The sequence below is a fragment of the Triplophysa dalaica genome, chromosome 17 (genome assembly GCF_015846415.1).
Source record: "Triplophysa dalaica isolate WHDGS20190420 chromosome 17, ASM1584641v1, whole genome shotgun sequence".
NCBI lineage: Eukaryota > Metazoa > Chordata > Actinopteri > Cypriniformes > Nemacheilidae > Triplophysa > Triplophysa dalaica.
In genome coordinates, this window is record NC_079558.1 from 6,943,747 (window position 1) to 6,956,586 (window position 12,840).

General features: G+C 37.9%; 1 protein-coding gene across 2 annotated transcripts; it reads left to right on the forward strand.

Annotated features, from left to right (window-relative positions):
• Window positions 1-1,566: 1,566 nt before the first annotated feature.
• sncgb (synuclein, gamma b (breast cancer-specific protein 1)) lies at window positions 1,567-8,551 on the forward strand. Of its 2 annotated transcripts, XM_056772130.1 has the most exons (6): window positions 1,567-1,937; window positions 4,697-4,738; window positions 4,841-4,968; window positions 5,287-5,304; window positions 6,811-6,849; window positions 7,086-8,551. In XM_056772130.1, the coding sequence occupies exons 1-6, from the start codon at window positions 1,817-1,819 to the stop codon at window positions 7,092-7,094; spliced, it is 357 nt and encodes a 118-aa protein (XP_056628108.1). In that variant the 5' UTR covers window positions 1,567-1,816; the 3' UTR covers window positions 7,095-8,551. The 2 variants fall into 2 exon arrangements, with proteins under 2 accessions (XP_056628108.1, XP_056628109.1); XM_056772131.1 differs by lacking the exon at window positions 5,287-5,304 and having other exon boundaries at window positions 1,570-1,937.
• The last annotated feature ends 4,289 nt before the right edge of the window (window positions 8,552-12,840 follow it).

A 12,840-nucleotide genomic window follows, 5' to 3' on the forward strand; every position in this document is an offset into this window, starting at 1 on the left:
ATACAGAACTGGTTCACACCAACTATGTGTAAAAAACATATTGGATTCATAATCTTATAAATATAGTGTCCTTTGAATATACAACAGCACGTCTTAATAAGGCTAAACCTGTTACTATTGATGCCTGGCACAACTTTTGGTCCGATATACTAGAATATGTGAATAAATTATAATCCATTACAAATCAGGAAGCAGGTCTGTTGCCCACTTTTCTGTCTGGATGTTTTCTTATTTATTTTATCTTTTGATTGATTTTGTCTTTTGTTTTATAATGTTGTTATTTTTTTTTTCTTCTCTTCCTTTTTTGTTTTTGTTGTTGTTGTTGTTGTTGGTTTTGTGACTGTTTTCGTTGTATTTTGAACAAAAAAAAATGTTGATCACCAAAAAAACTAAACTAAACTGTGGTCTGCCTGGTATTCACTTCTACCCATTCACTTCTATTGTAAAGGCACAAAACCAATGCAAGTCGATGGTAACTGCTGTTGTTCAGTTACCACGGTCTTCAAAATATCTTCTTTTGTGTTCTGCAGAAGAAATAAAGTCATACAGGTTTAAAATGACGAGAGGGTAAATGATGACGAAAAGTTCATTTTTGGTTGAACTCTCCCTTTAACCTAATCCAAACATCCTGATGAGGTATAATTTTTTAAATGCAGCTTTGCACCAGAAAAGAAATATTGCTACATTTATATTTAATTATATTTCGAAATATGCTAGTACTTTACTGCACCACAAATGTTCTAGAAAATAAACTGGCAAAACCTCATTCAGTACAGCTTTTCAAATAAATAGACCACCACTGTGCAAGAAAGTTTGTATATTTTGTTGTTTCATGGATGAATAAATCTTTTAAATATTAACCATTTGTTGCAGCTGATGTGTTCATCTGATGGATGTTTTAATAGCCTATAAATTGCTTATTCCCTCATAGGAACAGATGAGCATGTGATGCAAAACCCCGGTCTCATCTCATCAGTGATAACATCTCTCCTCGCGGGCTCTTTTTCTTTTGTCACTCATCGTCTGCTGCTTCTAACCAATCATCAGTCACCGGGTGGGTTGGTGTTGACCATCCTCAGCCAATCACGTTGCATTAGAGAAATCTTGCTGATCTGTGACATTCTGTTGACAATACATATTTTTAGCATGGGAAGTAAGGAATGATTCAGCTTTTTTATTGGCTTTATATTTATCTTCCCGTTATTCAACGTTTTTTTAATTGATAATGATTACTTTAACACAATTATGATATGTTGAATAATTGCGTGTGTTAAATATACACAGTTCACTGTGTTAATGGTTGTGTGATGAGCATAAAAATATAATTTATGTTTAATTAAAAAAATCTTTATAGCAGAAACACAAGTGTTCTTGTGCCCCTCTCAATATTCAAATTCCATGAAGGCACACCATAGTGATTCGAGTAGAAAACACACCTTCTCAATGTAAAATGGTCATCACATTGTAAAGAGCATCTGGTTTAATTCCCTACAGCGTAATAAATATGTAATCAGTCTCCTCGACGTGGCTGTGAAAGAGAGAGAATGTGTGCGGGGGGGCTGTAGCCGCAGAACGACTTAAATACACTGCAGCATCCAGCAGGTTCTGTCTCTCTGCATCTCGTTCTCCTGCGCCTGCTCGCTTCTCTCTCTCTCTCTCCATCAAGCGTGTGTGCATCCGTCTGTCCCAGCAGAGAACCAGTTTTCCTCTCGTATCATCTGAAGCTTTCAGCACACCGACAAACAATCTCACCCTCTGCAAACCCAGCCAGGCCCCGTCTATCTACAGAGCATCGTCTACTCGCCCAGCATCCAGGATGGATGTTTTCATGAAGGGATTCTCCATGGCCAAAGAAGGAGTGGTTGCCGCTGCAGAGAAGACCAAAGCTGGGGTTGAAGAAGCAGCTCTTAGGACCAAAGAAGGTGTCATGTATGTAGGTAAGTGCGGACGTTCGGAGGAAGCGAGAAGGAGGGGCTCTAAAAGTGGTCTGTGCTGGGATTTCAGGATAAACAATGTAGCGGAGACAATGGTAATAATAATCTCATCCAGTGAAGGTCTCTGCGATTATTCCCTGTGGATTTAATACGTATATGATGGATGAGGCTGCATCCCATTAGGATGTGCGTGTGGGGGGGGGGGTAGGAGGGTGTCCGAGGTTGCATTATAGTCTAATGTGAGCGTGGATGGATGCAGCTGTGTATTTAGGTTACACAGATGGTTAAAAAAGATGCCTCGAAGATGGTGCGTGGAGAGAAAGCCGGGGTGTGGTGAAACGAAGAGAAAAAGAGCTGCAGACGATGTTCGGGAGGAGGTTACCAAATTCAGTGCCAGGATTAGTGCTAAAAATAACAGAATGCTCATTATTGAGTTGTAACTATTATTATTACTTAAAACAATAACTATTATCAATATTGCATTAAAATGCTTCAAAATGCATTGTGCATGCACACCAGTTTGCCTGTAGTATTATTCATATGTGAAAGAGAGAAAGTTGGGGGGGCATATAGAGGTATCAGCTGAGCACTGCAGCATTTACTCCCTCCCTCTCCGCACCCCCGTTTCCATGCGTGTGCGTGCGTGCGTGTGCCGATGCAGCAGGATTTGCCCGGCTGTGAGTCGTATCTGATGACTAACCCTCACCATCCCCCTGCACCACTCAGAGAGAGAGATATGCAATGCCGTGTTATGTCATACATGCTCAGAAATGAACAGATGGTGAAAGCAAGAAATACAAACAACGAGAACATGGCTATATAAAGCACTGTCGTCGCTTTTAAAAATGATCTACACATTATATGTGGTCCTACACCAGAATAGGAAGTTCTAGAAAATTCGTACAATCTCCCCCAGTGTAATTTTTCGTCACTTCAGTAGTCAAATGATCTAATCCAATCAACTCTCAGATCCTCTGATGTGGGCCCAGAATGCAGTGCGGTGTGATGCAATCTTTTGAACTCCTCCTCCATCAAGGGCATCTGTTCTGAGGTCACAGTCCTGCTCTCATTGTAGTGTGTCGTGTCAGGGGGCTGCAGATTGCTTATAAGGAATTATGTGCACTAGGGCGTGAAACCGTTCTCAGAGTGATTGTTGCAAATGCAGATTACATTTTATCCTGTTGCAAGATCTGGGAAAAAGCTACATTTGAAGCTACTGTTGGTAATAATGTGCCATGAATAGCCTTTGGTCTATGTGACGTGTTTGTCGGGAAACGGTGGGACATGCATCATGTTCGGGATGGCATATGACGCAGTCCAGATCTCTTCAACACAGAGTGCATAATGTTACACACACTGATTTTGTTTTAAAAAACATATGCTGTATATATTTACATATAACATAGATTTTAATTATAGCAGTAGGTAATGCAGAAAGCTTACAGGAGATGGGTGGACATGACTTTTTAAGATTAAATCTTAAGATTTAAGATTTACGCAGTATTCTTGAGGGTGGTCTGTAATACCTGGAGAATGTTATCTGTTAACACTGCTATTCAAGCTTTCCAAAAGTATGCTTTTTAAAATCATATTTTTGTTCATTGACAATTAATATTTTTTAAGGGTTGAGGACAGGAAAATGTTTAATTCTTTTAAGAAGCATTCGCAAAATATTGAATAACAAAATATCATTAATCATCTATTTGTGATTTATATCAATATTTAAGTTGCTTGCTAAACAAAGCATTTTGTCAGAGTACACAGTTTCTTTTACATTTCTGTCAAAGTAAGATGGTATGAAGAAAGAATAAACAGTTTAAATATATATTTATATACACAGGCTAGAAATTGAACTGAAATGGTCTGTGGGTTGAATTATTAAATGTCAGACCCACATGTGTGAATAATAACAAAAGAAGAAATCAGACAGAAATGTAAGCTCTTAAATAGTTTGAAGCAGAGTTAGTATAGTTTTATATTAGTTTTTGTATTTTTATGTATTTCAATTAATTTTGTAAAAAAAATGTCCTTTTGTCAATTCATTTTTATTTAATTGTTATTTATATTCAGTTAATAAATGTATTCAGTCCATTGGTGAGAAAACGTCTCATTTCAATTAAGTGTAAACGTTTCATCTATGTTTTTTATTTGGTTTCAACAGGAATGATTTTAGCTTTGGTGAACTTTGCTTTAAAGACTTAAATATCATTTTCTGTTAAAATGTGTTTTATGATTAATTTGATACCTTGTGGTCCTAGAAATACATATTTACTTTTTTAACAGTGTATGTATGACCTGCAAAACAAGAGAGACATGTATGCAGGTCTGCATTGTGAGATTAGATTGCTATTGCCCCTAAAATAACCCCAAAACACCACAAATATTTTCAAGTAATTTAAATAATACCAATGCATTAAGGTTGTTTTGAAGGAGTTATCATAGCTTAAAAAACAGCTAACTAACATAACTAAACACAATAAAACATGATGACGATAACAATACAATTCATTATTTTAAATGATCTTTTATCTGCTTTTTGCAATTGAGCTCTTCATATGTACACACACATTGGCCAAATTCAGCATTGATATTAAAAAAGAATGTGTGAACCCTACTTATCTGAGTATTCTGAATGTGAGATGTCCCATGTCTAGATCCTTCAAAGCAAATGCCTTAGAATTGCTCATTTATAAGGATAGGTTATGGATACGCTTGTAAGTTCCACATTTTTGTTTTAATTGTTTAAAAATGTTGTGTTGCAGGCAACAAGACGATGGAGGGGGTGGTGTCAGGCGTAAACACAGGTGAGAAACATAAAATATGTCCCATTTGCTAGAAATAGAGAACATTTTGAAAAGGACAGTGAGCTCTTTTCTTCTCCCTCTCTGTTACATTGATTCTTTCAGTGTCCCATAAGACCACCGACCAGGCGAACATTGTGGGTGAGACAGCGGTGGGCAGCACTAATGAACTGGGACAGCAAACAGTAGAGGGACTGGAGAATGTGGGTGCATCCACTGGCACGGTCAACCCGGTGAGTGCTCCATCACCGCCTGTAGATGTCACTCTTTTCCCTCTAAAACAGACATTTTGCAAGCATACAGAATTCACGTGTATGTGATAGTAATATAGCATATATATACACACACAGTATATGTTCTATTGAACTGCAGTATAGAGATTTAAAGAACTTATGCCTATCTTAAAGATCTAAGTCTAGCCTAGGAACACAATAGATATGTAGTATCTGGTTAATCTATAAGTGTAGCACTTTCTCTGTATGAATGATGTATTTTATGTCTAACATGTTTTGTCTGTTTTTCCTGTGTGTGCACAAATGTGCGGTTGCCAGGATGAGGCTTTATATGAGGTGCTTATTAAATGGGGTTGGGTGCTATGGAGTCCATGCTGCATTTGAAACTAAGCATTAACCTATTCCTTTAGCTGACCCCTGTATGACATTCCACATGGATGGGACGAATGTATGCAACCATCCATCTAACAGCTCCCTTTCATTTAATGTTCTGCTGGTCTCAAAATGAGATTGAGTACATTGATTCATTGAATTCACATCACATGTCTAGTGTTATTGATTTCCTATAGTCAGTGGGAGACAAGCGCCATTGCACTGAAAGGGAGACCTGTAATGATCTTTAGTAAATGGCAACAAAAAAGCATCCTGATTCATCTTGTGAATCAAATCTGTCATGACGGTCGACATGTATACGCAATGCAATAATAACTGTTTTTATTGCACTAATACAAACCTATTGATGGCAATAGCTTGCTGCTTCTCAATAAATCATGCATGATTTCCCCGATTTCTGTTTCTCCTATTCTAATATAATAACATAATTTAAACGTTGCTTCTTTTAATAGTCTTTATACTAACCTTTATGTATCTTTAAACAGTTATGCATGCAGGAGTGTTGGCTTAGGAGCAAGGGGTTTTCTCCCAAACAAAAAATGCATGATTTTTTCAACAGTAATAATAAATGACCATACTGTACAGGATTCTACCTCTTTTTTAAGAAAATAAACTTTGATTAAATACAGATATCTTCCAAAAGAGAAGTCACTCTTTAAAGTCAACAAAATCCAAATGTGCCTTTACTTCATATCGCTGCTGTTCTTCCAAAACCTCAAAAACTAATGGCAAAAAAGAAAAATCGCAAAATAAGGAGGTTTCAGAAGGACATCAGCGATTTGTTCAAGGTCTTATTGGGCAAAATTTGCTTGTATATGTTATTCCAGCTAATTTTTTTTTTTACAAAAATTCTATAATTCCACCTCTGTAATGACTAATGCCTGTAATGTAATGACAACTGTTTTATGGCTTCCTGTCACAACTGATTCTGATGGATAACATCAAGCCTTTGTTTTTTTACATTGCACATGGTTCACTCTAAAACACATCACAGAAATAAGTTAGATTGTAAATGGCTTTATAAACTGGAAGGGTGATAACTGAAAGTATAAGAATGAGACCTGTGCTTGTTGCTGCCAGTGATTCAGCAGAAAAGCCTTGTACAGCTATACTGCAGAGAGACAGAGCGAGGGAGAGAGAGAGAGAGAGAGAGAGAGAAAGACAGACAGAAGAGGACGTGCTTGCCATCAGCGCTCACCTTCCACAGGAGCTCTAGGGCCGTCGCTGCTCTTCTCGGCCTCTGCAGAGACTGTCACTGCAGTAAACAGGATTGTGTCAGCGGTCCGTGGCGGCGCTGCATTCGTGCATGTGCGAATGGATGGCATTTATTATGCACACGTTTAACACATGACAAAGCATTGGGTGCTATTGAGATCCACTGCTGAAAATATTAATATCTAAAGTAGAAGACAAAAGTATTCTGGATCTAACTGTCTCTGTGTTTTACAGGGTGACTATGGGGGTATGGAAGGAGGAGATGGTGGAGAGGTGAGATGAAAGCGTCTGAACACATTTAATGGGGAAATTACATTTAAAGGGGAAAATGCTTCATAAATGTTACAGTAAGATTATTACAACGGCTCTGTGTATTCTTTAAGCCATTTTGTGCATATAAAAATGTTGGGGTAGCTGCTATTTTAACATGATATCAGTAAGTGACATATGCAGTTATGAATATCAAAATACCGATAACGACTCTGAATATTTTGTCTTTTTTTAAACAGGGTTATTAGTCCAGAGATGTGATGGTGGAAATGCTACCCTCTCTTCCCTCTGACCTCCCACCTCTGAGTTTCTGCTCCAGTCTCCGACCCCAGATGTGACCGATATTTTTTTGTGACTGTATGGAAAACCAGAATTGACAAAGACTATCCCCGAGCCCCGTAGCCTTTAGATGTGTGACGCTTCCCCTCTTGGCCAGCTGTTCGTCTGTGGTGTCGTCATGCTGTCCATGTGTTATTCCCCCATTCCTCCGGCCCATGCCACATCTACTGAACAAACATACACTCTCACCCCTTTCACAAAATATGGAAATGTGAAGCTCAGAGGCTTATGTCAGAGGTTGACATGGTCTTTAAGGAGCATTGTTGAAAAAAAAATAAGATAACCGCATGACCAGTAATGTAAGAAAAGCAATACATCTCATTTCATCAGGGCATGTAGCAATGTGCGTCTGGATCTGTGAGATCACGGCCATGTTTATATTTATTTCGTATTGAAAATGCTGCAATGTACACAGTGATGACAAGTGTGTACATTAAGAGATACATTACATTCCTTTAGTTCTGTATGTGTGAAGGTATAGATTTACTTGTGTGCTTGACCAATAGACCTACTGTGTGATTTGTTAGAGTATTCTAAGAATAAATATGTTTATTCACAAAATGTGAGCGCATACTGTATACAAAAAAAAACGATTATCTGTATTGATGTAGCAGTGCTAGATTTGCTTCTTTTCATTAGCTTGTCTTTCACACTTGAGATTCGGTCGCAGGGGATTGGGATTATGAGAGATTTAGAGACCTGTTGTATCTGTTGAGTGGGTCATTGGAGCCTCCAGGTGCTACGAGAGGAAGAAATTAGTCAAGCCCAATAAGTGGAAAGAGATCAAACGCTCAAACACACGCATCTCTGTTTTGTCCTGATTTTGTTGCAATGCATGCGAAGTCGGTGTGCAACCATAAATTTAGTATAGTACCACTGCAGTTTGTCGTTCTGGAGCACTGTGCTGTGCTGATGTTAGGCGCAATGTTTTATTGAGGAAATGCTAAGAAGTGTAGATCCTTGCTTAAGACGAGCATCATCTTCATCAAGTCTTTAGCCCCTCCCACTTGTCATCTTGGCCATCCTCATTCGTCATTCAATAGTGTGTTTAAATTCATCCCAAGGCTTGTATCTGTTGAAGGTACTAGGACAAAGCTATCAAACATTGTAGTTTGTTTTTATTTTGAAGCCACAAGAGCTCTGACTGCATGTTGCCTTATTAGCGCTCCTATATTCACACAAACACACACACAAACACTCTTCTTTCTAAAGCCTCTCTTGCTCTCTTTCTCTTTATCTCTCTATCTGACTGACACACACACACACACATACACACACGTCCCACATATGTTTTAAGTTGGCATCAAAGCAGACAAGCTGATTTTATAAACTGTACATGTGAAATAAAGAGTTTTGTTGAAATGTACGTAGCTGTGTCAAATTTGATTTTAAGCAGTAGCCTACTGAACCTTTAAAAACTTTGTTGTGTTAGAAAAGTATTATGAACTACCAATGTAGCACTGAAGCTATGTATGCATCAATGTTTTTTTATCAAACAAAAATGTTCAGTAAAAACAAAGCTAAGCATAATGCTAGCATCCCCTAGAAAGCAGCTAGAACATGCAGGTACATTATAATAACAAGATAAAACATGTTTAAACCACATCAAAATTTCAATGGGATAGTTCACTCGAAAAAAAAATGTTTTCTCACACTCAGGTTGTTCGAAACCTTGGTAAATGTCTTTATCTTGATGAACACAAAGATATTTGAAAGAATGTCACTAACCAAACAGATTCATTCCCCATTGACTCCCATGGTACTTATTTTCCCTACTATAGCAGTAAATGAGGGATGAGATCGGTTTGGTTACTGACACTATTTCAAATATCTTCCTTAATAACTTGCGCATTAGACTTTTTCGAGTCAACATCTGAGTTTGTCATGAAAGTTTGCTGAAGCATACCAATGTAATAAAAACATTTAAAATTGTTTAATAAAATTCCCATGTTTTTGGACCACCATTCGTGCGGTGCCCCTCAATTTTTTCTATTTTTGCTGTCTGGTGCAGACTGCAGTTATTTCGAAACACATTTATTGATTATAAGCTATAGTCAAACTTGTATATATGGTGGTTGATATAACAAACGTATGAAAGGTAAAAGAGAATTTTACGACCTAGTTCTTCAAGTTTGTCATTTAAACTCAGACACGTCAAACAAATGTCAAGCTAAACACGTTAATTTAAACTGCTCCTCAAGCACATCACCCTCTGTGAACCTATTGGGGAAACACCCATTCCAGAAATTCTCACGAATCAAACATAGCAATAAAAACACTCCTAAACAATTTAACAGGAAATACTTGCAAATGTCAAGATATTAAACCAGATGGTTATCTTTGCACATATGTTGTCTTTTATTTTAAGTCAGCTGTGCTTATTTATCATTAAAACACACACATTAGAGTATGTGGACACCCTCTTTGTTTAACAGGTTTGGCTATTTTAGCTACACCTATTAACAGGTGCTAAATCAGTCATACAGATGTCTTTGACAAACAGTCACTACACATGCATGCAACCCACTGTTCCAGTAAAGTGAGATCCATGATTAAATGTTTACCCGAACATTGTATGGGAGAACATGACTGGCCCTGCTAAACACCTTGGGCATCATTTATAAAATGCTCCATAGATAATCCTTCATTTTATTTTTATGATCATTTCAAAGTGCGTACGTGTCACAGAACTCTCTTAAATATGTGAAATCTATAAATCGTAATAATCGTGAAATTTTGTGTAGCAGTACAGTATCGGATCTCTGCCTTGTAATATCATTGGCACAAACAAGCACCGTTAAACATGACTTCCAAATCCTGTTCAAGCGGCAACATGAAGCACTCGGACAAGCAAAAGTGTACATCTGCTCCGACTCTTACAGCGGCAAGCACTTTTTCCACGTCAAAGACCGTTTCTGTAAATATGAACGTTGCAGTGGATTTTTGCATACACACACACTTTAAAGGGCCGCAAATCCAGGTGTATTCTGCAATGTAAAAATAGTCAGTGGTATCCCCAGAATGTCTGAGCTAAAAATACACCACATATCTTTCATTTCAATATGTTGAACATGGCTATTTGTGGCTGCAATGGAAAACACGCCATTTTTAAAATCTCTCTTTAAATGCAAATGATCTTCTGCCCCCCCATATGCAGAATATGATCTAGAGCGCTTACACGTGTGCTTTGGATGACATCAAGACAAGCAATATGGCGGAAAGCGCAATTAATCCTGTAATGCCCTATCCAACCAAACCCATACACTAACTGCAATAAAAATCACCTTAATGCCTTGTTCATAAATATGAATTAAATGGAGAAGACAAAAACATAGATAGAACAACATAAGCTGTATGAAATGTTGGCCATTGATGATTAATCATGTGTATGCATATTACTAGCACACATAAAAACAAAATAGGCAAAAACATGCATTCAGAGTCCTTCAGAGATCAGCAACCAGGTTGTCATACAAATGCGCACTCTGTCACTTAAGACATAAGAGAAAACGTTGAACTCACTCATAAAGACACTGCTATAACTTTCTTTCATTTTAAAGAATAAGCTTTATAGAAATGATTTTGGTCACAAGTCTTCTGAACCGATGGGCGAGTTGTGATTTACCACTAACATTACGACATAACACCTATCTTAGGACCGATGAAAAGTTTTAGGTGTACCCGCAAACATGTAAACAACAGCTGCTTATACATGCTTAACACATTATTTAATAAAGGCGATTTAAAAAAGATGTGTAATTCGTACTTCTTCTGGAGATGAAGCTTGATGGCAAACAGCTGATACTCATCCACTCTTGAGAATCTTTTTTTAGGGGCGAAACCCGTGCTATACTGACAGAACACCGGGTCCCAAAGTTTAGATTTTTCAACCTTTCTGGCTAACGGGAGCTCTAGCTCCTGACCTAGGGGTCGCATCGACTGCAGGTCAGCCTCGTTCATATTCCCCGGCGGAGACATTTCCAATGAGTCCTTACTCATTTCTCTAAGTCTTTCTGGACCGGAGATACAGACTCGTGAATGTTGGTTTGTCGATCCGAAAAAAGTAAATTCTTCCCGAACGCGAAGTCCTCATCGTCCCGGCCGGGACTTTTGATCGGTATAACTTTGGCCCGGGAGGTCGCAGTGGAACGAACCCGGGCTCATAGGAAAGGTCTCCTCCCGGCCTACTTTTATGTTCCATTTTACATCCAACAACAGCACACATTTGTTGTTTCTTAGACATTTTTGTCGCTGGCTAGTGGCTACATCCGCTCTTGCCTGTAAATCGACCTTAGCGCTCATAAGGCGGAGTCATTGAGCGGTCATGGGCAGGCGTAAACATTGTGACATCAGATGGTTAGGGGATCCCCAACAGCCTGTTTGTGTCACTGTAGTGCTTGAAAGGAGATTACAATTTGTATAATTACAGGGTGTTTCTGGACATACCCTGCGACTCAATTTCTGGTAGATAAACATTTAAAAGTGCATTTTCTGGGATTGCAGCCCTTTAAGATCAAATCTGTGCGTACGCATGTTTATAAGTGAGGCCCCTTGGGAATAAATTGTTGCAATGACTGTGAGCCACATCCAAAAACTCACTGCCAAGCAGACTTCAATCTAGTGAAAAGTAAAAGCTATCATAGCAGGAAGAGGAACTTTTAGGTTTTAGGGCGTTGGTATGCTTTTGGGCATGTACGTGCAGATACACTGGAGGATTCTGCTGTTTTGCATCGAATTTAATTTGGGATCTATAAAATTGCAAAGCAACACATTACACTAAAAAAAGAAGAAAAATATGGTTTCCTAAACAGAATATATCTGTAGAAAATTGTAAAAATGAAAAAAAAACATGCACTGGATCCAACATCAAGGATTGTCTGCATTGTTTTGTCTCCTGAATCGTTGCACTGCCTCTTTTATGAGTCACATAAGGCTGTATTGTTTAAACCAATAATAATTCCCCAACAGCAAAAGCTTGTATTTCCTGTACTCCAGATGTACTTGTTTTGACCCATTACAAAGTTTTCAACGTCATGCTCTAACAACATATAACACTGCCGAAGGGAGTTAATAATGTCGAAGTTGAATGGCTTATTTTGTTATTAGGGATTGTTATGAATAATGTGTTTATTTGTTTAAGAAGAGATGTAAACAGAGACCGAGACAAAAGAAATAAAGCGAAAGAATCCTCTTGTACGAGTTTAGAGGGCGTGTTTCTCATGCTTGTGGGGTGTGTGCAGAATGCGAACACTGATGCCTATAAGTAAGCAAAGTCTCTGATGCAAATTCAGAGATCTGACAAATTTGACAGTTCTTTCGACAAAACCACACAACAACATTAATCATGAACGTCGGCAAGGGAATGGAGGGACAGGTTGACAAGATCATCGACCAAGCTGGTAAGATAAATATTTTATAACCTTTTTATAAAGAATAATTATGAAAGTTTAAGGTTACTACAAAAAAATTGTGTGAATAATAAAGATGTTTTTAATATCCAATACATGAAGCATAACTATTGATATTAATTTCAAAGTTGCTTTTGTGTATTATATTGTACTGTGTCAAAATGCTAGAATACTTGGCAGGACAGTTTCTTCAAATACTTGTTCAAAAGTAATTAAAACTTTTTATGGAACGTGTCTTTTATGATAT